Source organism: Ambystoma mexicanum, chromosome 12 (genome assembly GCF_040938575.1).
Source record: "Ambystoma mexicanum isolate Mex_15411 chromosome 12, UKY_AmexF1_1, whole genome shotgun sequence".
NCBI classification, from domain to species: Eukaryota; Metazoa; Chordata; class Amphibia; order Caudata; family Ambystomatidae; genus Ambystoma; species Ambystoma mexicanum.
This window is the reverse complement of record NC_090936.1, coordinates 285,715,472-285,741,168: the sequence shown is the minus strand read 5'-3', so window position 1 is coordinate 285,741,168 and position 25,697 is coordinate 285,715,472. Positions and strand designations below refer to the sequence as shown.

The 25,697-nt window shown below is 44.6% G+C and overlaps 1 protein-coding gene across 4 annotated transcripts in view; it reads left to right on the top strand.

Moving 5' to 3' along the window:
* ABCC9 (ATP binding cassette subfamily C member 9) overlaps positions 1 to 25,697 on the top strand; it is a 1,387,936-nt gene that overhangs the window by 1,179,444 nt on the left and 182,795 nt on the right. For all 4 annotated transcript variants that reach the window (XM_069628445.1, XM_069628446.1, XM_069628447.1 and 1 more), the window contains 2 exons: positions 13,657 to 13,758; positions 16,230 to 16,350. In XM_069628445.1, the coding sequence (XP_069484546.1) occupies positions 13,657 to 13,758; positions 16,230 to 16,350 (223 nt within the window). The remainder of the gene's footprint in view (positions 1 to 13,656; positions 13,759 to 16,229; positions 16,351 to 25,697) is intronic.

Here is a 25,697-nt window from a genome sequence, read left to right as displayed (position 1 = left end):
TGAGAAAGTGTTTGTGTCGCAAAAGGGGCAGGTAGAGTTTCTAAGTATCCTACGGGGTAGGATAGGGAAAAAGTGCCCTAAAGAAAGGGATCCTGCATCTCACCCTTCGGTGTTCCACTTCCACTCCCCGGAGACCCCTCATCCATGCGATCCTCCCACACTGGTCCACCCCCAGGAACTTTATCCAATAGCGATGGGCGTGTCCTGGCCATCTGGATGACAGATCCCAGGGGACTAGAAAGTGAGACACCTTCATGTTTCTCACATACACTTCCCCTATGCGAGATGGATATGCCTCTTCTTTGTCCAGGTCCAAGACTTGGGAGAGAACAGGGATGAGAGATGTCAGAGAACTCTTGCATATTCCATGGATTGGCTGTGGCCGGTTTTGGTAGAGGTGTACGGTTTTTATCGGTCTCTCTACAGTAGTGTTACAACGCAAGTTGAGGGGTTGCAATGATGAGCCAGGAGACCAGGTTGGGTTAAGAGACTTTAGTGGGTTCGTGGTACATAAGTCACAGGTAATAAGTTACAGGCAGGATAAGTACATAAGGGAGGGAAGCATCCACCGGCCCCCCATCTGTTCAGCTCATTTTCCAACTGAACAGGGAGAACCTTGGCACTCACACCAAAACATTCTAGATGGAACACTATAATACAAGCATTCCAGGCACAGGCTCACATATACTTAGGAAACAGCTAATGAACCAGGATAGGTAAGACATAACACATCTCCCCCTTACATGGCAATACAATGAAGGAAGGAAACAGAAGGAAAAGTCATAAATGGACAATACATCTAAAAAAAAAACTATCCTTCCATATCCCATCCAGCAAACCACTAATAGTCATATGCTATTCCCTTCCAATTCCATGATATAGCTAAAATAGCTAATCCACTACAAGACACTCGCCAGAACCATAATGGCCATTTATGGAACTCAGCTACAGGGAACCAGCCCACAATCTAATAAACAAACCTGACCACCTACATCATATCATTAACCCTGTTACAACATTGTCCAACATCAAAAGCTTCTTGAAAGAAACTACAGGGTTAGTACCCTCTATCTGCCTAATGCATATCATTTAGAGACACAAATTGCCTCCACATAACATCCTGCTGAGCACCAACCACATTAACGGTGACAAATAGCACCAATGTTGATACCCAACCAAATGATCAATCATTAACTAACTAACACATTGACACATAAAATGTGCCAACATAAAACCAGGTCTATAACCTAGCTACTAACCTAGAAACACCAATGCTCACCACTGAGCACATTAACATTTGAACCTATCTAAGTTCACTACCTGAACAAGAGAATGCTCGCCACAACTAAGCATATTAAACATCGGCATGCTTAAAGGTCAAGGAACTAACCTATTACTAGACAATGAGCAAACCATGCTCTCATACTGGCAAACAGACGTTCACACAACCACAATCACACAGCTGACTTGCTAATAACCTACACAGTTTGTTAAATAAACTAATGAACGAATTCAGCTTGAAAAATTTGGGAATATAAAACGTTTTAAGTTACACCACCATAGCGAGTCCCAAAAATCATGCTTGCAAAGTTCAGTTTTGACATATACCTGTGGAAAAATTGTTAGGTTAATAAAAACATTGTCGAAGTGAACATATCAAAGAAATGCAATAGTTCTACGGCACTCACAATATCCACACAAAAACAACAAGACAAATTCAGCATTACAAATTTTGATAATCCGAAAATTAGGTGCGCCGCAATAAAAGTTCAAAATGTTATGCCTGCAGAGTCTTTGTTGATATGTAGCTGTTGGTTAGTTACTGCAAACTACACTATACATTTTATTACCTGCCATTTCTTTTGGTTGCATTAATTCCATTCCATTACCACTTAAAACCTGCTAAAAACATTGGTGCCATAGCCATTTCCAATTAAAACTTGCCAATAACCAACATTGGCACCATAACTTTAGGTCCAATGCAATTACTAAAACACTTGCCAAACAAAACACATTGGCACCATAATAAAACACTGCTTATTGGCACATAGCCAAATAATTCAATTGCCCACCCTTGGGTAACACTTATGCTCACAGTTTGGCACACACCAATCTATATTTACACCAATAAAGAGACCCACAGCACATGGCCACTGTAAATCAACACTCCTGCCAACGCTATTGGCACAAAAAACAGGAAACTCATTTCCCAGAAGCATGTTATAGAATGCCATATAACAAACCATAAAAACTACACCACAATGCCTGCAAAATGTGACCCATGTTTTCATATATCACATTCCCAAAGTGATGCATTGCCTTCATTTTCATTTTCCAAACAACATTTTAGCATGTGTTGGCCTTTGCATTTACAATATAAAGAAACGTTGCATGGGTACATTGCATGTTGCTTTTTGACTCTTAAATATCAGATCAATAAAATGGCAATGTCACAAAAAAAAATTGCAATGTACATAAGGCAAAACATTTTGAGTTTGCACATTACACTTTCAAGAAAATCGAAAGGAAGAAACACTTTCCTGAAGATCCGATCAGACAAAATGGAAATGCTAATAGAAAATAAATGCCTGCCGCTTTCATTTTGATAGCCTGAAATGCATCCTCCAGTCATTGCAGTACATGTAACGTTCCAGTAATGCCGAAGGTAATGAACAGTCAATCCAGCTGCGCCTTTAACTCCTACTCAGTGTTAATATGACTTGCAGCCGCTCCTTTTTACAGCATGATCAAACGCAGCTTGTAAAAGTCTTATGAACGTGGGCGTGATGTCAAATGCCCGGCTACTTCTATGCGCTCTCTAGCTGGAGCCATTTGCACTGCTGATAAGCAGAGTCTCTCTTTTGTTCCCCCGACCCCTTGCTCTGCCAATAAAACGCCATTGTCTTCTTGTGAAGCGCCAAACTAAAATTGCACCTATGCCTTCAAATATTTAGAAACAATTGCTGTGGCAGATGCAGAACAAATGAAAGTGAGCAGCGCTGCCCCCCAAAATCACTATAAATGACCCTCACTAATCAGTCATGCAGGACATGGGGCACGCTCACCTTGGGTCCAGGGGGCGGGGGGCGGTGGATGCTTCTGGTTCCTCACTCCTTTTTGGTGGGCAACTTCCTGTGCACCATATTCCTTCTGGCACAAGTTTGCTTCTTTTCTGTCCTTTCTTGCTGCTTTTAAGCCCCAGGTACACCTCAATCACCAAAATCCTCGTCGCCAGTGTTACAACGCAAGTTGAGGGGTTGCAATGATGAGCCAGGAGACCAGGTTGGGTTAAGAGACTTTAGTGGATTCGTGGTACATAGGTCACAGGTAATAAGTTACAGGCAGGATAAGTACATAAGGGAGGGAAGCATCCACCGGTCCCCCCTCTGTTCAGCTCATTTTCCAACTGAACAGGGAGAACCTTGGCACTCACACCAAAACATTCTAGATGGAACACTATAATATAAGCATTCCAGGCACAGGCTCACATATACTTAGGAAACAGCTAATGAACCAGGATAGGTAAGACATAACAAGTAGCCTTTGAATTGGTGTAAAATATGAGTCCCAGTGAATTAATTTGTGTTGGAACAGCAATTATGTTCAGAGCCTCCCCATAAAGCTTACTGGTTAATGAAAAAGGAATCGAGGAGTGTACGTTGAGTGCTGTTTGCTGGAGGAGATTGCTGAACTTGGCTGGAAGTGGATTATTACCACAGGACTATGGGACTTCTTGGAACCTTTTGTTTACTGTTTACAGCTAAAGCTAATTGAATCCAACCCCCTCCCACCAAAACTCCTTAAAAATAACAGCCGCTTGCATCTGCACATGCGCATCAAAGATTGCACGTTGAGTGCGGTTTGCTTCTCGGAGATTGCTCAACTTTGCTGGAAGGGAGGCTCCACATATACACTTGTGTCCACAGAACCTTGGGCTACTGGATTACAACTGATTCTATAAACCCTCCTTCATCTACTTTGCAGTGAATTTTTACTGCGGGACTACAGGACTTTTTGGAACATTTTGTTTACTGTTTACAGCTAACGCTAACTGAAGTCCCGCCCACTCCTGCCAAAACCACTTAACAATAACGGCCGTGTGCATCTGCGTGCACACGCCAAGGAGTGTACGTTGAGTGCTGTTTGCTGCTTGGCCGTGTTGGTGGGGTGAAGGTGTGGTTCTTACCTCTTATTTTAAAATGTGCCTTTATATGCAGCTGCTGTCCTTTCTTGAAATGAGTTGTGTTTAAATACTGTGGTGTATTGTTCCTATGTTTGAAGGTGATTCAGTCTCATTCTCCCAACACTCACTGAGAAAGGGGATTGAGTATAGCGAAGTGCCCTTATCCGCTATTGCATTGATTTTGTTTGAAGGTGATTTAGTCTCAATCTCCCCATACTCTTTGGGAAAGGGCACTGAGTATAGTAAAGTATCCTTATCTGCTATTGTATTGATTGTGTAGTGACAGCTGGGTGTGACGACTATTTATCTTGCTAGGACCCAATTACATGCAATAAACAGAGGCGTTGAGCACTGGAAGTGGGGAACAGAGCTACTCAGTTTATAGTGAACACGTCAAAAAAATAGGATCAACAAACAAAAGCATCGAATACAAACCGTCGAATGCAAAAGCACCCACAACCTATATATTACATGTAAAAGTGCAATTCCATCAAAACCAGTCCATCAACAAAATGCATGGACTGGTTTCAATGGAAATGCACTGTTATATGTAAAAAGTAGCATTTCCATGCTTTTTTTGTAACTTTACAACGTTACATGGCGTTGTCCAGTGCTGAGATTTCAGCACTGACCAGCTCCTTGTACCGTTTTAAAGTTTTTCTGTATATTGGGGGGAACCCAATCAGCCCCCCACCCCCAAACCCACCCCCCAACCCTAACCCACACCCTAATCTAACCCTAACCCTCACACTAACCCAAACCCTAACCCTAATGTAACCCTTGATCTAACCCTAGCCCCAAGCCTATCCCCTAACCCTAGCCCTAACCCAAACCCTAACCCTAACCCAAACCATGACCCTAACCCCAACCCTAACCCTAACCCCGATCTAACACTTAATCTAACCCTAGCCCCCAGCCCAACCTAATCTAACCCTTAATCTAACCCTAGCCCCCACCCTAACCCTTAACCCTAAAAAATGTATTACCTAAAAAAAGTAATACTCACATTTCAATACCACCATCGAATTATATACAACGAAATGATCATTTGATGGAATGGCATTCCGTTGCTTATAATTTGATGCTTTGGTATTCAATGGTTTACCATTCAATGGTTTGACCGGATACCGAGCTACTCATACATATACACTAACAATGGATATGCCAGGTGAAATAATGGATGAGGTGAGGGACAAAGTTATCGGGACCTCCAGGGAGAAGCAAGACAAAAAAGGCCGGTCTCTGCATAGAGGTCGAAAAGGAGCCTGAGCCAAGTCCCTCTGTGAAGACAACCGTAGATGTTGGCAAAAGGGAACAGAAAAATCAAACTATGAAACCAAAGTTACCCCTCCCTTCATCGATTGTTTTCTATTGAACTACCCCTGATGCCTATAACTTGTAATCCCACTCAGCCACAAAAAAAAAGTGAGGATCCCTGGCTAATCAATCTTGACTAGATTCCTGATTCTGCCATGGTTGAGAAAGTGAATCAGATTGAACAACTAGACAGATTAACATCTCTTGAAAATAAAAATAAAACATCAATGAGTGATTATAAGGGCACAGTTGGGAAACCACTTCCATATTCCCAAGTGCTGCTGGCCCCCAAACCAACCAGCTATCTAACACCAATACAGATTCCTGCCATAACCTTGAGGGCAACAGCTATATGGCCAATCCCTCCCCCTGAAGGAATGCAGAGTCTGGTCTACATTGTGCAACCAGCTGGACATGTTTTCAAAGCATTATATTAATTAAAGCATTGATGTTCCTTTGCACTGTTCGTGACTTTCATGTATTGGATTTTTGGATTGGTGTTACCTTACAAAACAATTGTAAATGCTGTAGACTTTTGGCCAATTTTTCGCAGAAAGTGCTGTATAATGCATTAAAACACATATTTATATATTTCACCTACTGCAGTGTGTGGCATACCCCTGCAGCAGCACGTTCTTGCATATTGTGCAAGCGTGGTAATCTAGGCCGGCCCAGAGTGTCGTGTGACCTATGATTTGTTGCTGAGTTGGGGGGGACCCCCTCAGCATGGTCCGCAGGGGGCCCCAAATGTTGTGCTACGATGCTGTTAGTAGACTGGAACATTGTTGTAGTGTGCAGAAAAGGGGACGCACCCTTAACAATAATTCAAAATTCCAGAATAATGTTATTTGATACAGAAATCACAATAAAAACATTGGCCAAAATGTGAAACTCTCATCCCGTGCTAGGGATGACATTTTATAATTTGTCATCAATGGGCCTCATTACGAGCATGGCGGTAGCCGTGCCTGTATGGCAGGCACGGCTACCGCCATGCTCTCAACCGGCACTGCCTCCTGTGATTGGGCAATAACCGGCCCATTATGAGAAGAGTGGGTGAGGAATTGCCCATTCGCGGGAGGCGGTAATGCCAGGCTCCCGATCCCCATTCTGCCCCATAGGGCAGAATGGGGGTGGGGAGCATGGTTGCACCGGAATGGTTGATAACGGTGCTGTTGCAATCACGAGTTCTGCTCGCAGGAGCAGCACAGCCCACCAGGTAAGACCTGACGGGCTGTCAGGAACCCGCGAGCAGAACTCGTAATGTGGCGGCCCGGTATGAACGGTGCCTGTGTCTTACCGGCACCGTTCATACCGTGGTCACCACTGTTATAATGAGGCCCAATGTGTTTAATGTGATTTTTGTATTTTAAAAAATGATTTTGGATTTTTTTTATTATTCTTAAGGAGGTCCCCTTTTCGAAACACTAGAAATAATTCAGACAGTGCCCATGCTTCAAACAATATAAAGAAAGAAAATGTAACGTGTACACCGGCATTTGTATTCATTCCAGAGATTTCATTTCTATGCTAGATGTTGCCTGGTATTTGCTAAGTTGGATGCATCTATGCGATTTTATATTTGGTTGCATTATACGTGCAGCATTGAGCACTTTACAAACCTATGGACACTGCTCTGAATGTCATCCCGAACCTTTCATTAAAAGCATGTGAACATAGATGGCAAGAGTGTCGAAAGAAAACATAGTGTCAAGGTATGAATGTTTGAGCAACTTTGCTTTGAGCCCTGCTGCTCCACTTATTCGGACACTACAATGTATACATTTATTTATTTATTTAAACATTTGTATAAGCGCACAAAGCCCATAGTCATGTAGGCACTGGTTACAAGAAAAAATCAGATGCAGAGACAACAGAGGGGGAAGGAAAACAGGCAGGAACATCAATTGTATAGATGGGTTTTGAGATTTTTACTCAAAATTTGGTGAGAAGGCTCATTACGCAATAAAGGGGGGAGACTGTTCCAGTGGACGGCTGCCCATATGGGGAAGCTAGAGACCACAGACCTTTGGTGAACAAATCTAGGCATGAGGTGGCAATGCTCATGGGCAGTTCTCTGGGGGCTAGCTGCGGCCTGCTTCTTGATTATCTGAGTGAGGTAGGCAGGGGCATCATTCGACAGACATTGGTGTGCAATGGATAAGATCTTGAACTCGATTCTCTCCTTGACCGGAACCCAGTGGGCAGAATTCCTAACTTCTGAGAGGTGGTCATGTTTGCCAATGTCAAGCACTGCCAGAATGGCATTGTTCTGTATTACCTGCAGCTTATTCAAGTTTTTGTCAGATGCGCTACTGAGAAGAACAAGTTACAGAACCCTGGTAACATTCCTTCAACTGGATGTTCCTCCCACGTTTCCCCATCTCCAAACATCCTTGCTTTTAGCTTCAGCCGCCTCGGGAAAAAAAACTATGGATATGAAATGTCTGGTTAAAAGAATAGTTTGGGCCAAATAATGGTCCAGAGGGCTCAGAACACAGAACCATGTCAATCACTGACTGGTGAATAATATTTATGTGGGCATGAAAGACATGTGAGAGAAGCGGCTTAATAGCAGCTGTCCACCACCATTGCTCTTTGAAGTAACAGCGCCACAGAGAATGCACGATTATCCACTGAATACAACATTAACCATAGTATCCTTGTACTAAAGGGGTCCAGTCATTTAGGAACAAAGCATATTTTCCTGATGTTAAAATTTGAAAACAACCAAGGTCGTTTCACTAGGACAAAAATCTTGAATGCACATGTTTAGCTGCTTTCATTCTGGTAGTAAAGGATAGTTGTGTAACAGAGGCGTAAAGCACCTCACATGTCTCTACACACAATCCAATCTGGAATTCTTTCATGTTCGACATGGCATGCTCACACTTCACATCTGGTGCTAAGTACATCAGTGGTATGAATAACACAAGCAAGGGTTTTACTTCAAACCTGGCCTTGATAACATCCTTCCTTCAGACAATGCAGCTGACATTTAATTTGTCAATTTTTAGTGTACAGATTTTTTCTTTGCAGCTTTCAGGTTGTTGAACTCCCCTAGAGTCATGAGTTAACATTGATATTGATTTCTGTTGTTGTTCTTTCTTACATTGAACACATGTGATAGGTTGTCAAGACTGACTAACTTAAAGTGTCCTTGAAGCTGCATTAATGTGGGTAATTACACCTAAGGTAGGGTCATCTGCTAACCAGATCACCTTTCATAAGCTCCCTGCCGAAAGCATAGGGACTTGTGCTGTGCTCCCTCAGTCTCCTGACCTGCAGCACCTACTCTCTAGTGGCACAGGTGGACTTTTGACAGTCAAGTCACTTCAATGCAGAGGCTGCATGTTAAGTCTGCACCTCTGTTCCAAAACCAAATAGTCATGAGGAATGATTATTCTAGTGGCAGTTTAATATTTAAACCTAAAGCCATACATGAATTTAGCATATGGTAGTTCATAATTCACAAAACTATAAGGAGCCATGTCTGCACAGTGAGCTCGGCTGTGGAGGGGTTATGTGTATTCGGGTTAGACAGTTTGGCCCTGGCAGCATGCAGGGCAAAAGACTGAACGTCTGTGCCTCTCCTTTGATCCTTTAAAAAGTCAGGTAACACCTCGCCCCAGCAGGACAGACTCCCAGCAGGTGCTACCTAGGAAAACAAGAATAAAAGGACCCCAAATAAAAAAGGACCAGTCTCACCAGGGCGTTGCATACAAAAGGCCCTTTGATGGTAATAATCTCACAGGGGGGCAGAGTTAGTGCACACAGAGGGAGCACCGCACAAGTGGGGAAGGTTCCATCATCTTGTTTCTTTCTGTATCTGTCTTTCCTTCCTGTCTCCTCCACTTCCTTTATAAAGCACTTTGGGTGTGATGTTAGATGGCAAAGTCCACTTGTCTAAAAGACCGGGATTGGACCTCTTAAAGCATGCTTAGCTTTCTGAAGTCTATAAAAGAGAGGGTCTCTGACTCCTTCTTTGGTTCGTGTTTGGACCATCCAGGGAGAAGGAAGAATTCATATTGATCTCTTTTGTGAGAGTTGACTTTCGAAAGTCCTCCGCCAGTGAGGTGAGGATTGAGTGCCCAAGGCAGAGGCAAGCTGTGTTCCGTAACCATGCCCTGTGTTTGGGAGAATGAGAACAAGGAACTAACTAGTCCCTGAGTGCCTCGATTGGAACTCAGAGCAACTTGAGAACCACAGCAACCAGAATCCCTGTGTTTCCACCTTCAAACTACTTTGAGCTGTGTATTGAATCGTTTGACACATTCAATACAACAGGACCCTCTGGAGCTCCCTTTGGCACTCACTTGATCTTCGGAACACAGTACTGCATCTTTCAACTAGCTCACCACTGCACCACACTAGCCAACCTCATTGTTGCCCCAGCTTGAACTGGAATCTCATCGCTGCAACTGCCGGCATCTTTGAACCACTTTTGAACCACCAACCACTTCGTCCCTTACCAAAATCGAAAACGAAACTGACCCTGATAGCATCATCAAATCGTGATCCTCGAATGCCACATTGAAATACTCAACTCAAATTGTGCATCAAACCATGAGCATTTTCACCATCAAAGTGAGTGTCGAACTGACCCTGATGCCCCTCACAATCTGCACTTCTTTGAACGGCACTTTGAACTGCAGCAAACTTCATCCGACTCCAGCTCGACACCTACTCACCACCTGGAAAAGCACGAGCAGAGCATTCAAACCTGATTTCAATTACTTGCACAGCACCAAGAAGCTTGGTTTAATACTGTTGCACTGCCAAGAACAGCAGAACGGTATTATTGACTGCTAACTGACCCCCTGGTCCATCGTTGGGCCCTAGAGCCTGGTTAGGTTACCTTTAATCCCTTTTCGCACAAGGACATTATAGTATTTGGTTTCCTTGCACCGCTGTAACAATGGCACTGCATCTTTCTATCTTTGCATATTCTGTGTTCTTTCCACAGGGGTGGGTTTTTGTAGTGTATTGCATTTAGTTTGTTTTGCATATGGCGTGTTAAAGTAAAGTATATATATTAAAATAGAACCTTGATTGGGCATTCCTTTTATTTTGGACTATTGCTGTTTGGGTTGCTACTGGATCACATTCGCACCCCTCTACCGATTATAGCCTGCCCGTTGCACAAAAGGGGAGGGAGGCCACCTTTTAACTGTGCCTGTTTCACCCTTATGATAGCGATCACTCTTGTTTTGTAGAAGTGTCAGGACTGAGTAACCAGCTTAGCCGCTCACCCACCCTTATATTCCTGTGGGGCAAATGTCATTTTGTCACACACAGAAATCAGCAGCCTTGTTTGCAAGTGTGTATTCCACACCTGCATTATTTATCTTGCCTATTTCGCCAGGGTATCCAGCTTTATTTGTCGGAGCATGCCTGGAAGGGAGTTGGACAACACTGTCAGGCTCTAAAAGAATATAAAGAAAAATATCATTTGGCCACTGCAAGAATGTAGCAAGTGCACAAAGTAACTTGCAACGTGGTTATCACTTTGGTGGATTTACCCGTAAAAAAGTTTGTTTGGGGTGTCATCTAGCTGTGTGGGAACACCAAAGAAGGCTGAACACAATTCTTAGGTTGAAATAGGATGTATTACCACGCCGAGATTCTCTCCTGGGTCAAACTCAAAAGTATAAGTTATCATGCTTGGCGTTTTTGGAAGCCTCTCAATGATTTGGGTGCTTCCCTGCCACCGGCAGCACATGGGTACTCTCTTTGCGTTTTGTCTAGCTTCTATCTGGTTTCCGGTGAGATAGTAGCACCCCTGATGTGCCATGCAGTTCCTATAGTGTCAGTATCTCTGCCACAGGTATTAGTAGAGCTTCTCTTTCCTTTTGAGACAGAGCTAACTGAGTTTGACTTCCCCAGTTGCTACAGGTGAGTTGCAGAGGGCCTGTTCACCTCGCTCCACGGGTTCTGACCTCCCACTTAACCACCTCTCTACTCCTGTCCTTGTCAAACCCTTCCTCACACTGGTATGGACTTGACCGCTTCACAGTGGGGTCTCACCCCCGTCCCTTGTCTTGGGGCAAACATGCCAGCTCATGCTTTTTTGCTCCTACTGGTTATGACTTTGCAAGCACTTCCTCCTGATGTTCACCTCCGATGTTCTCTTGTTCTCTGCAATCAACATTCTTCTGTCCTAATCCAACCTCCTTCAGATGGCCTCCTTTTGTCTCAACCCTAAGTCCTGCAGATGACTGCAACCATCCTCCTCCTTCTCTCTTATTTCCTCTCTCTTCTCTCCAACCACCTCCTCTCTCCAGTCTCCCTCCAAACTCATTCCTTGCTCTCCAATTTGCCCCATACTCCTTCTGGCAGTGCCTTCATCAAACACTCAACCTCCCTGGCTGAGCAAATTATCAAATATGGCTCTTTCATTCCTCTACCAGGATTGGGCGTCCTGTAAGGATCTGCACCTGTGGATGTGACTGAGTGACGGCCTGTTATTCAATGACCTGCACCTGTGTGTGTTTGGAATGTTAGGGTGGGAGGAAGTCCTCAAGAGTCTGATCTGTCATCTTGGATTGTACAGCCAGTGCTTGGTTGGATATTGTCGCTTCATGCTGTCCAGAGCATGGCTTTTGTTTACAAGGGACAGCGAGCTGGGGCTCATGCTCCGTGGGAGAATTCAGTGATGGTGAGCAGAGTACAAGCATTTTCAAATGTACAACAAATGCTGTGGAGGAGCTCTCTGAGCTCACACTGCAGGGAAATGAGCACAGGGTCTCTGTCAGCAGTAGACACTCTGTGTGAGGATTGCAGGAAAACCTAATGGGTCACTGGCGTTGGAACAAACTTGCAGTGTGAGTGCCGTGATAAAATCTAATGTACCACTGATGTCTGAGAAGACTTGCTCCGTGAGTGCTGTGAGATAATCCGGCATGTTTCTGATGTCAAAGCCGACTCACAGGTCAAATGCTGGAGGAAAATGTAAAGTAACTCTGATGTCCGAGTGGATTCAATGAGTGGGTGCCATAGAAAAATGCACGTTCCTCTGATGACTGAGTGGGTGGTCACTACCCACGTCAAAGTGATTTCTTCTCTTTGCGGTATGGTTTTCCTTGCTCGCGTTGGTCAGTACTTCTCAAGGGGCAGTAGTGATACACTTCCCTGCTGCAGGCATGCGTAAAGTGCTCCTCTTTGGGAAGAGAGAGAGCTTTGTAGAAATGATGACATATTGTTTCAGATCCTCAGAGTTTGTAGTGGTCACCCTTAAAGGGACTGTGTCCCCTGGCTTGAGGTGGGGATTACAAGGCGGTGTCAAGGGGATCTGTCCTATACTCCCCAATGGTCTATCATCCATTCAATTAGCGAAGCGCCAGGCCCCCTGGCTCTTCTTACTGGATACCCCCAAATGCAGCCAAGGGAATTCGTCACAGGAGTACATAATAGTATGCGGGAAGGTTTTTCTAGAGAGCCTCTTCTTTCTGAAACATCTGCCAGTTTGGCAGTCATGGATGCAGTTTTCCAGAAATACTGCATTTGATATTGCTGGAAATCTGTTAGTGTTTATTTTGTTTTAACCTCCATGCCCAGACTAATTTTTAGACTGTAAATAGATGGTATGCAATAGCACTTTCTACTGCTACTGTATAATATTTTGTGAATACAGAAACGGATCTGCTGTGACCCATGTGTGCCTTAAATTAGGGAGCTAGCGGAAAGGTGGATATCAGGGATGCCCACTTGTCACCCCCCTCAGAATGTCACCCCTACAGGAAAAACACAAATGCTCAGGGGGAGGGGAGGAAAACCATTTTCCCTTCAGCTCCTGTGTGGAGGAGACAAGTGGTATGAAAATGAGGTACCTGAGGTCATAATATGGCAGTATTCACTGGATTCTGTATTCCTGTAGAAAAATGTCTGCAGGAAACCGGACCGGCACATAATCAAGTGGGTGGTAAAAATAGGCAGTATTTCAAAATGCCGCTGGCTTCACTGCACACCGTGCAGATAATCATGGTGTGGGTGTCAGCAACTTGGATTTGATTGTTTGACTGTGGAGAATCCAATGATATACATTAAAAGGATAAAACACATCTACAGCAATGTGCATGCATGACGAGCTGATATTATGCCTGCAGTGTACCTCAAATGCCCAACACTGATGATGGTCTGTCATCTCTTCTTTGCAGGATTACCTAGGAGCTTGCATAGTTCTCACTGCAGCTGTTGCCTCCATCACAAATGATCTCAGCTCTGGGCTTGTGGGATTGGGGCTCACATACGCACTGACGGTAAGTATCAGGACACGAATGCATTTGCATACATGTACTCTTTCATACTTTGAAATATTGTGTAGCGCACTTTTTCTTTAACCTAAACCAGTCCCAAAATGTAACGAGCGAGTTCAGCTGTCATGAGCATCAGTCAATCCTTACAACATTTCCCCACAATGTTAGAAAACATGTAAACAAACGGCTTGTTCTAGCTCACTCGGGAGGTCCCTAATCACGCTGTATCTCTGCGTGACATTCCAGAAGAGATAGCACACAAGTACATCTGCCAGATCTAACCCTTGAGGGCCTGCCTCCGCCTTGAGATGCCTGGCAAATCTGCTCTGAGCAGCAAGAGCACCAACATGCAACACAAGTCCTGTGTTTCAACCTCTTTGCATATCACAAATGAGGTGTATCGGAGGTGCAGCTTCCTCTGGTACAAAAGGTGTACACCTACTCTCTTAGAGTGAAGCCCCAAGCGATTTAGAATTAGCCAACAGTTCAAGGAAGCTGGCACTGAAAATGAACACAAGCTAGAAAAGCGTGTGCTGTGATTTGTAACCCACTCATATATTGACATGAAAGTGCGCGTTGATACATTTGAATCTTTCATAGCATGTTCATTTATCGGCCTAACCTGGTCCTAAAATGTATAGAGCAAGTTCAACAGTGATTGTTTCCGTCAACAACAATGTAACAAACCACAAATAGTCCCGCCCAACACCAAATGGCGGCTACCAACCGAAAACACGCCTACGCCCAATGAAAGGTGTCAGCGAACTAAAGCTGCCAACAGCACATCAGAGCTCTTTTGCTCTTTTTTCCCGCTCAATCCTACTATGTTACCCACCTCCCTCCTTGCTTTACAGATCCGCCAGAGTGCCAAGAGACCACGTAACAGTGCGTGGTATAAAAATCTTAAACATAACATATTATAACACGACGGTCAGTCCGTCTTTCATTGGACTGATGTAGACATAACTTCAGGGGAAGCTTATCCAAGACGATAGGAATGAAGACCATCTACTGTTGTATTAAAGAAGAACTGGTTCCTTTACTGTGTCCCTTTAAATGTGTTCCCCTCAGGCAAATGAAAGATGATTAATGGCATTGTTTGACCAAGTCCAATTTTATGCAATGGGGAAACGTATACCTCAAATGTGTTTCTGCTCAGAGCCAAAATATCTAGGTTAACATTGAATAACGTCTGTAAATGAATGGCTCATTTTACTGTTGCCAGTAGATATGTTCCCCTTCAAAGACGGTTGGATTCCACCAAAGAGTTTCTGTGAGAAAGGAAATATTTTACAAAGATTAATGTCCACCAAGTCTTAAATGCTTGACACATGTGCAATTCATAAAACAGTCATAAATTTGTGAAAAACTGCTGCTTTTCACCAAAATAAGCCTTATTTGCCACCCAACAGGAATACCTCATTTGACCAATTTAGCAAAATCACATTCAACCTGAAAACGACAGATTCTTGCTCAAAGTACCTCCGCATACAAAACGTGTGCCTCTCATGAGAGGCACTTTGTTTCTTAAATTCTTGCATTATTATCTAGTGAAGCTCAGTCATTGGCAATGTAATCTCAATGGTCTAGATTGCTGCAGTCCCACTGGTCTACCTTGTTGCCGTGCCAATGTCCCTAAGGCCTGCACTGTTTTCAATTCCCTTTCTTGTTGCTGTCCCAATGACCCACATTGTTTCAATGCCAATTACCCTATCACTTGTTCTGGTGTAGTTCTAATTTCATATGTTATGGCAACTCCAATGTCCAAATATCCTTTATCGTCACAGTCCCAAAGACCTACATTACTGTACTCCAAATGCCCTACATTTTTTCAGACTCAATGATCTACATAAGAATATCTCAAAATCCTACATTGTTGTGATCCAAATATTCCAATGCTCCACATGGAGGCATTGCATTTTTCCCAATGCCCAGCATTGTTGCAGTCCCACTGTCCTGCATTGTTGTTCTGCCAATGTCCCTCTGGCCTGCAGTGGTGCAGTTGCAATGACCCACAAAGTTGCAGTGGCAATTTCCCAATGTTCATGATATTCTAGCCACGCGTTCACAGTGCCCTACATTGTGATGAACCCAATCTTCTAATGCCTTAAATGGTTACAGTCCATTTATCCCAATGCCCTACCTTGTCGCAGTATTAGTGTGAACATCGCAATATCCTACGTTGTTCTGCTACCAATGTTCCAACGCCCTACATTGATGCAGTCCCTATGTCCTACATTGGAGAAGTGCCAATCAACCAATGTTCAATACTACATAGCCACCATTTTGCAGTGCCCTACATGGCTGCAGCTTTAATGCCCACAATGTGGATGCTTTATGTATGTTATCAATGACAAAATACAGTAATGTGAATTCCATCAGTCAGCTTTTTGAGAATCTTACATGCCATGCCAATGTCAAGCAGATCAGTGTTGCACATAGAATCAGTTTTCTTCTTATGTTATCTGGTGCAGGTGACTAACTATTTGAACTGGGTTGTGAGGAACCTGGCGGATCTTGAGGTGCAGATGGGGGCGGTGAAGAAAGTGAACAGCTTCTTGAACATTGACTCAGAAGACTATGAAGGCTCTATCGGTAAAGTGTTCTTGTATGAAATTAAATGCTCACGGGCAAGGCCCTTAAAATGCTTCTAAACTCAGACAAACAATGGGCCTCATGACGACCCTGGCGGTACGGAGTGAACGGCGCCGTAAAAGGTGCCGGCGCCGTTCACTCCGTACCACCGCATTACAAGTTCCCCTTGCGGGAAACAGTAAGCACGCCTGGGAAAACCAGGTCCCGCGAGTCCCGCGAAGGGAAGAGGGAGCAAACAACGGGCCATCTCGTAATGGCCCGTTGTTTGCTCCTTTTCCCATTCCCATTCAGCCCTATGGGGGCTGAAATGGGAATGGGGAAGGACCGTGACCGGGCCCTTGGAGGGAGGAATTACCGGGCCTTCCGAACTCGGAATGGCCTGGTAAGTCCTCATTCCGAGGACCCGGACCCCAACGCGACTTCGGTCGGCAGCCATGCCGCCAATAGCAGCATGGTTACCGCCGAACTCGTAATGAGGGCCAATGTTTCTTCCAAATCATGCCTCAAATAAAAGGGGGAATGAGGATTGATGAGTTAAAGAGCAGCTAAATATTCAGAGGAGACAATTACCTCACAAGGACATTAACTCAGTTGTGATGTGAAAGATGAAAGTTGGCATCATCAAATGTTTAAAAGATGTTACATGATTGGTAAAGAGTTAAGAGGATAAAAAAAATGTAAGTGGAAAATTATATATCTATCGATATGGGATAAGAGTGAACTATTTAACCAAATAAGGGCCCAATTCATGCAAATGTGTGCATTTATTCTGCAAAGTCTGCGCACCTAAAATCACTTTGCGCGTCCCTGTGTGCATACGTTTTTGTGCGTGATCCGCCTATTCATGGAATTGTTCCGACAAAGTACCCCATGTGCAAGCTGCGGCCGTAATGCCCATGCCACGCCCCCACGCATAGCAATTTCAGCCATGTATACCGACCTTCGCACACTCCTCGTTCGCTAAGTGATTAACCCCGGCAATACTGCATGTGAATCCCCCCAACAAAGGCAGCACCCCGGCAACACTGCATGGTGGCCCTCTTAACTGTACACAGGACCTCCTCAATATGCGTACCATTTCTCGCAAGTATAGCCAGTCCCTGGTAAGTCTGTGTCCGAAGCCATGTAAAATGTGGCTGCACCCCACTACACTGCATACGCGCATCACTAACTTCAATCGGCACCCCAATTGCGTCAACTCACCCCTAAATTCCCAATCAGACCTTACCTTTGCACATTGATTCCTTTGCAATGGGGACTTTACACATGCCTTCAGGTGGCGGTGAGATTGTGTGCTTTGCATACTGATTTCCCCAACATGAAAATGCGTCGTCAGATCCATGAATATGCTTGGTTTTGTACAGTTGTGAGTGTGTGATTTCCTCATGCTTGCTGCCCCCTGACAAGCTCACAATGTCCTTGTTCTTTCTCATTCTGCATTTTCCGCCCCCTATTTAGATTTCTGCATATGCCCAACCCACACTCTGAGTGGAGTCTCATGCAACGCGCTCGATTGCAGAGATATGCCGGACAAGAGCGAAGTCCCCGCGCTGTACGGCAAAGGCCTGCAAAGTCGATTCCATTAATCGGTGAAGGGGGTTTTGTGCACGGAAAGACGTGCAAAGTCCCTATTCACCCCACAAAAAAATCCATGAATGCCCTAAATGGGGAAAAGAAATACCTGCAGTAAATGGAGTACAGAATGGGGAATAGCACTTCTATGCATATGTACAGGGGAGGATTAAGGGCCTGATTCATGGAATTGTTTGCACGGTTCAAAGTGATTTTGCACTGCTGTAAAGTGACTTTGCACTACTGACATACACCCTGATGTATGGAACTGTGCAAAGTGCATTTTTGCAGCGCAAAGTCAGTACAAAGTCATTTTTGCAGTACAAAATACACTTTGCACAGTTTCATGAATCAGGGTTTGTGTCGCCAGCGCAAAGTCACTTTGAACCATGCAAAACATTCCATTAATCGGGCACTAAGTGCTATGGCAGGGTTCCACAACGTTTGGCTCTTCAGATATTTTGAACTACAAGTCCCATCATCTCTAGCAAGCATAGACAGCAGTGAGGGCTCATGGGACTACAAGTCTGCTAGATCGCCAGAGCCACAGTCTGCAGACCCCTGTGCTTGGGGCAGCATAATTGTCCAGTGCCTGCTTTACTTCATTGTGTGAAGGTACAACCGGAATGCATGGGGCATGCACTTAGGTAGTCAAATACATTTATGTGATTTTATCCCAGGGAAATGTGGCAACGAGTGAACGCAGCGAAAGAAAAACACACAAGTAGAGAATACACAACACATATATTCAGTATCAATGGGATTGCGAGTTGTTAGGTATGGCATACTTGAGGAAAGAACTGTTCAAAATAGAGGCGGACAGTAAAATCCATTCAGGTTTTCAGAATGACCAACAAGTATGCACATAGTGTTAGACTAGCATTCAGTGTAGGTGCAGTAGTCCCAAACATTGTCATATTCTTGACTGCATGCAGTTGTTGAAGTAGTGGAAATATGTTCCCTGTTGGCCTGCCCCCTCTCCCAACAAACCCCTTCGGCACGCCCCCACCCAAGGACAATACACACCCCAAATCACGTGTGCCTGCTGTTTAAGGGAACGTTCAGTGCATTGCACTAAAAGTGCAAGTTTCAATTGCTTCCCACACTTTTATTTTAAAACGAAACCATTCCGGAACGGTTTCTTTTTAAAGTAAAAGTATAGGAACGGTAAAACATAATTAAAAGAAGTAGGGGCGCACCGCTCCCGACTGCTCCCACCCACTTCGACCACTGACTGGATGATGGAACTGGTGAATAAATGGACTAAGGGCCTCATTGCGAGTCAGCTGGTAACCTGCCCGTGCTACCAGCAGGTTACTGGCAGACTCGACTTACCATTACCAGTACCCGATATCCTAGTCTTACTGGGATATTTCGGGTTCTGGCAATGGCGGTAAGTACCCATTCCATGGGATGGGAACCCATGAATCATTGGCAACGCTGCTAACAGTGATGGTGATTCAGTGACTTCTCTGCCAGTAAGGTCCTGAACATCTGATAACAATGCCGGAGCGAGTCATACCGACGTTCTTTTCGGGATTGTTACCGGACCGGCTCACATGTAATGAGCTCAATATCTTACAGTAGTTTAAGCAAATAGTTTTTTTAGAGAATGGTTAAAGGCAGATCTCACCAATGTAAGGCAGAGCTTTTCAAGGCACATCAATGAAAGGTGGGAGCAGCTCATCCATTCTTTGCATTCTGGGAGTTGGAGTCCTTTATTCATAATGGCAGAGTAGAAATACAAGTGCTTGAAAAGCAAACATTGGTAACTATCTCCCTTATGACATAGGACATCTTGAGAACTCTGTGGAGGCTAAAAGATCAGGAACTAGCTGTGAGACTTCTAGTCCCGAGGGAGGATTTAATTAAAGTGTATGGATTATTTTTAAGTATTTTCTATAACATGATTCTAGTCAGTAGGAGCAGTGGAATCCTTTACTCATTGCACTGGGTGCAACTTGTACGTAACATGCTGTTCACAGGACAGTGTGGTCTATGTGGGGAATTAGTAACTCGTGTCTGTGATCAAGACAAGGAAACACTGTATAATTGAGTTGCCCATATGTCTATAACGCACCTGTATTTTAGGCAAAGGATTATTAAGGCATTTGGTCAGGATCACATGATACCTTGATTAATTGACTAGAGGGTGTGTTAGAACCTGATCTTTAGTTTCAAAACCTAGGAAAATAGCCACTAGACCACATCTATGCCCTTGGGATAAAAGTGTAGGCCTCATAAAACTTATGATCTTATACTTATATTTGAGGTCTAATTGGGCTGCCACTTGAAAACTTCAGCACCTTGACATTATTGCATTTGGTTCCATTTTCCAAAGGAAGCCAGCGCAGATGAAGCAGAACAAGTGGAATAGGATGAAACCTGCATGCCCTCGAGTGGCACTGGGCCTCTCTCTATACATTGGCCACCAATGGCAGTGAAATGTATGCTGTAATTCCAAATAAATGGGCTTTCCAACCATCTAACAGTGTATAACCACTGCAGAAATGCAAATATAATGGGGAGGTAAAAGTAAGGCACGACTTAAATACATTGATATAATACACGTCAGCTATATGGGACCTGGTTCATCCATTAGTCCACTGTGAGCGGGTGACATAATGTAAAGGCCATAAGGAGATTATATAGAGAAATTGCTTCAGCCAAGTACTTGGAGGATGCAGAAGGACATGGGGCTCATTACGAGTCACACTTCGAGTTTATCGCTAGGGGTCTGATCCACCGGCAGGCCTGACCTGCCGGTAGTTCAGGCCCCTATCAGTAAATCATTTCTGCAATCACCGGCAGCCAAAGTACCAGTTCCGGTGATTGCGGCAAACCCATTCCATGGAGTCCTAATGGACTCCATGGAAGGTGAAGTTACCGCCACTGCCAGCACCCATAATATCCCAGTAATACCGGGATATTGGGCACCTGTAACGGTAAGGCGAGTTTGTTGGTAACCTGCCAGAAATACTGGCGGGGTACCGGCAAACACGTAGTGAGCACCAGCGGCCAAATAGCCGAAACTCTGAACTGGCAAAAGTGCAATTTTGCACAGTATTAGCACTAGGGGAAACATTGCGGTATTACAAAAAACACATTTGTTCGACTAAATTTGCCCTAGTGCTAATTTGTTAATGATATTATTACTAGGGCACATTTTGCCCAGGTGCAAAAATGCACTGAAAGGCTATGCTTTTTGAACTAGGACAATGCTGCCCTAGTGGTGGTACTCTATACAATGCCACTTGCACCGTTGTAGAGTTTGTGCAAGCTGGCCCCTGAAGCGCTTGCCATGGCCTCTACATCTCGCAGCATCTGTTGCCCTCCACGAGTCAGCCTTACATTCCCTTCCTGTAGTAACGCCATGTATTGGCAAGGGATCAGACATATTGATCCACGAGCTTGCAGACAGGTCTCGCTCCATGTGTACTAGGCTCAGAACATCCTAGCGCCCGGTACTCCGTGTCCTCACCGTAGCCGGGCTGTGCCTGTGTAGCCGGGGACTTCCAGCTTCCCAGGAGTGCAACGCTTCCTGCATGTCACCGTACGTTTAGCCAGTGCCACAAAGCTAAAATATGCTATCAGTGAAAGGGGAGGATTGGGAGCAATAAGCACAGGAAACTGAATAACATGGCCTGTTGTGGCGCGGAGTGATATGCCCAAACACCCAGGAAGGCTCACTTTCTTCTGCTACTCTTGGCCAGGTTCACATTGCAGCCCATAGACACCATCAGTGTGGCTGACTGTGAAGATGGGGGCGTTGGGAAAAAATAGAAACACATAAGAGTGTTCTCCGTGTCATTAATGACCCCTCTGGTTTGGCAGTTTGCTTGTTTGCTGTTGCCAGGGTGCACGGCTGTATGTCGAAATACCCGTTCGTAATTGTGTTTGACGCAAGAGTGACCCCAAATCCTATTTGCATTGTCAACTTCCCGCCAAGTTCAGGTCGCACAGACTTGCTCAATCACTCCCGAAGGGATGTGCTTTGTGTGTCTGTTCAAAGGACATCCTGGTCTTCTGCAGTGGCCAGCTCATCAAATGGAAACATGGAAGGGCAGATCAAGAAACACGTGTGTACAGGCGCGTTATGAGTGTCATATCATATCATATCATATCAAAGAGTTGCAATGCCTGCCTTTCTCCCAGAAGAAGTTTAGCTGTAAGGTGCAGTTTTTTTCTGAATTTAAAAAGTAACAGTCCAGTGTAGCCTGTTTGCCCGTCTGCTTCACTGCTGTTTCCAGTCTCCAAATCAGAGTCAGTAATATGTAATATGAATAGATATGTCTCTTATACTGCTCTAAATCACCCCCATAGTAGTATCAGGGCGCCCAGGCTGCTCTGACAGCTTCCAGATTCCGTCCCCACCAGCGTGGCCAGACCTTAATCTAGGGAGGGAAAAACGAGTGAAAAGAGGGGATACGTGCCAAAGATTAGAGGATGTGGAGATGAAGGGTAGGGGAGACTGCTTTGTGATAGTATGCTTTGCTTTTGTAAGATCAGTCAGAGAATTATATATTTAGAAAATATGGGGTTATATTGTGCAGGGATCATTTTGAATGAATTGCAAGGTAGATTTGGAGAATTGCAGTATTAGTACACTATGGTCCTCATTACGAGTTCGGCGGTAACCATGGCGCTATTGGCGGCATGGCTGCTGCCGAAATCGCGTCGGGGTCCGCGTCCTCGGAATGAGGACTTACCGGGCCATTCCGAGGTCGGGGTCCTTCCCCATTCCCATTTCAGCCCCCATAGGGCTGAATGGGAATGGGAGAGGGAGCAAACAATGGGCCATTACGAGTTGGCCCGTTGTTTGCTCCCTCTTCCCCTCACGGGACCCGCTCTGCACGTCTGGTCAGACCAGACGTGCAGAGTGGGTCCCGCAAGGGGAACTCGGAATCGGGCCGTACGGGGTTGATGGCACCGGCACCTTTACCGGTGCTGTTAACCCTGTACCGCCCGACTCGTAATGAGGCCCAATGTAAAATTTAAATGCATGGACAAGTATAAGATGTGCTCAGGCACTGGGAAAATAATTGGTGGATTACTTGCCCGGTCCTGCCTTTAACTGATATGAAACATAAAGCGCCCATTGGAGAGTGTGCATTTGAGAACTTGGTGATAAGTTCATCTGTGCAGTTTACACCATTATTGCAGAACATACACAATAATGGTCAAAGAACACGAAGCCGGGAGAGTCGTGGTTTACGCCTGGTTCTATCTTGGTATTATGGAATGAGCCGCACACCCTCAAGTACCCACACATTTGCTGATGCATATGTTGCGCCAGGCTTCGGTGCACCTGGCTGGGATCACTAACCAACTCCTTTCCTCTGCCACCGCTTCATTCCCTCTGCAGGAAATCTACTGGTACCCCAAGAGAGCAATCTTTTGCAGCACCTCGTGTTTGAGTCTTACAATGTTATCTTCTTCATGAGGGGGAATGGTTTGATGAGTGAAGAGTGGCCCAGTGTTCCATGCCACCAGTCTACAGCTGGTAAACGGTGTTAGAGATGCCCCCCTTCTCACAGGTGGCCTTTGGACCCTTTCAACCAACAAGCTTTCAAAGGTCAATACATTTGCTTCTAAATGACACGCAGTGTTACAGAAGTCCTTTCACCATGTCTATTGACAATGTGATGTGTGTGTACAAACACTACCTTTACTGGGCATGTAAGGCCTATTTCAGTAACTATGAGCAATTTACAGCGAGTCTTGCGAGGTTGATATCACCTCTCCAAACGTGCAGTAAATTCACCATCGGTACTTAAATAGACCCAACATATCCAGTAATTACTTTTAAAAGCATGACATTTGCTAAAGTTAATGTGTGCACACTTATAGGAGGACTAATAAACATATCAAAGAGGTTTCCCGATAGTGTAGAACATGGAAATATTGCTGTAACTTGCATTAGAGCCAAAACCGGAGACTTTCCCAATTTCTTTACCCTTTGGAGTTAATTTGCTGCACGTTGCGCTGCACCTGATTGACACCAGGGGGAAATATTGTATCATGAACATGGGATGTGCAGGGACAGGAGGTTAGTGGGCTGGGCAAGGCATGAACATTCACATAGAGGCTGTGCACTGGCTGGCAGTGGAGGGAAATGACCTATCTGCAGAACATTGTGCCATCTCCTCTTCAGGCCACCATCTTGTTCATCATCTCCTTCTCTCTTGGCACTCCCGTGCTAATATACGTGACTTTAGCCACCTATGAGTCAACACCAGAAAGCAGCAGGCCCTCCTGAAGCACAGGGGCCCAGTGCTTAGACTGCGAACCAGGGCACACAATTGTGAATGTGTGGCAGCCATTTTATGCACCGGCACTTTTTTTCCTCTTGGCATCTTCACATGTTAGTGGATCAGGACTGAAACGTCACCAGACATTATGGGCAAATTACTATAGTAACCTAACGCTTAGCAATGCTACACCTCATTTTAATTTGCATACTTATATTTTTAATGATTAGAGCTTAAAGTCCCTCGTGGCGCTTCCTTGGCATTGAAAACACAAATCTTAAGTAGGAACGATCTTTGATAGCAATGACCATATCAGATTCACGTTCACGGTGCATGGCATCAGGCCTGCTTAGGTTCCCCCATGCAACACTGTAGATTCAAATGTTACAGCATTTCAAACATGTACTCCTTATGGAGATGCCAGCGTGCATTGTTATAACTACAACAGAACCACCCTTGCAAAATGCAAAGCGAAAACTTAAACTGATGTTCTAAAGGGGAGATTAACAGTACCCAAATTACAATGCAAAGAGTTAATTAACATGAAGATGTTTCAGACTAGTGCAGGGCTATGGACCCTTTGGTGAAGATGATTTGGACTACACGTTCCACCAGCCCCAGCCAGCACAGTCAATGGTGAAGGATCATGGGAGCTGTCAAACCATTTGGAGAGAGAAAGCAGAAGTTGACTAACAGATGTGACAAAAGCATAACAATCACAATGCATTCGGAAATCATATTTTGGAAGTGTTTTATGGTAAAGTAATGTGTGATAAAAAGTCACCTGCATGTCAAACCGCACCTTTTCAGCCATTTCAAAATGATTACTTATGCAGCATGTTAATGTTAATGTTAAAGGTATTTGTACCACGCACCGTCACCAATGGAATTAGTCCCCAGGTGCTCAGGCAGATCTGCAAACAAGAAGGCGGGGGGATAAGTGGGTGAAGAGGGAGTGGGAAAGTAATAAAAGTGATGTCCTGTTGGCAGCTTCAGTTCGGTTTTCACAGTGCGCGCAGCTTGGGTGTGAATATTGGAGCGATGTGAGTCCACGTGTGCTATTGGTGCGAGTTATGTGTTGTTTGTTCGTTGTTGCAGTGTGGCTAAGTGCCTGCGGTTTGCTGTGCGAGAGTGTGGTTGTGTGGATTTTGGTGTGTGTTAAGTATGCCGAAATGTGAGCTTTTGAGTTAGTGGGACATATGTCTCTTCGTCCTTATAATTCTTGTTTTATGTATACGGTTGTCCTATGGAGTAGGCATATTCTTTCTCTTTTTTTATCCTGTCATTCTAATTGTTAGGAGTGATGGTGTGGCAAGTTCCCAGCTGTGTTATTTCCGACCTTTGTGTACCAGGTTGAGGCATGTATTGTACCCCACGCTGGTATTGGTGCTATATTTTTACAATCACCCACTCCCTTCCTATCTATTGCCTGTCGTTGATCCATTGCTGCCTGTGTTTACGTTGTAGGCCAGGGTGTTATTGATATATCACCCTTACCCTTCCAGCCCGATCTCTGCATGATTG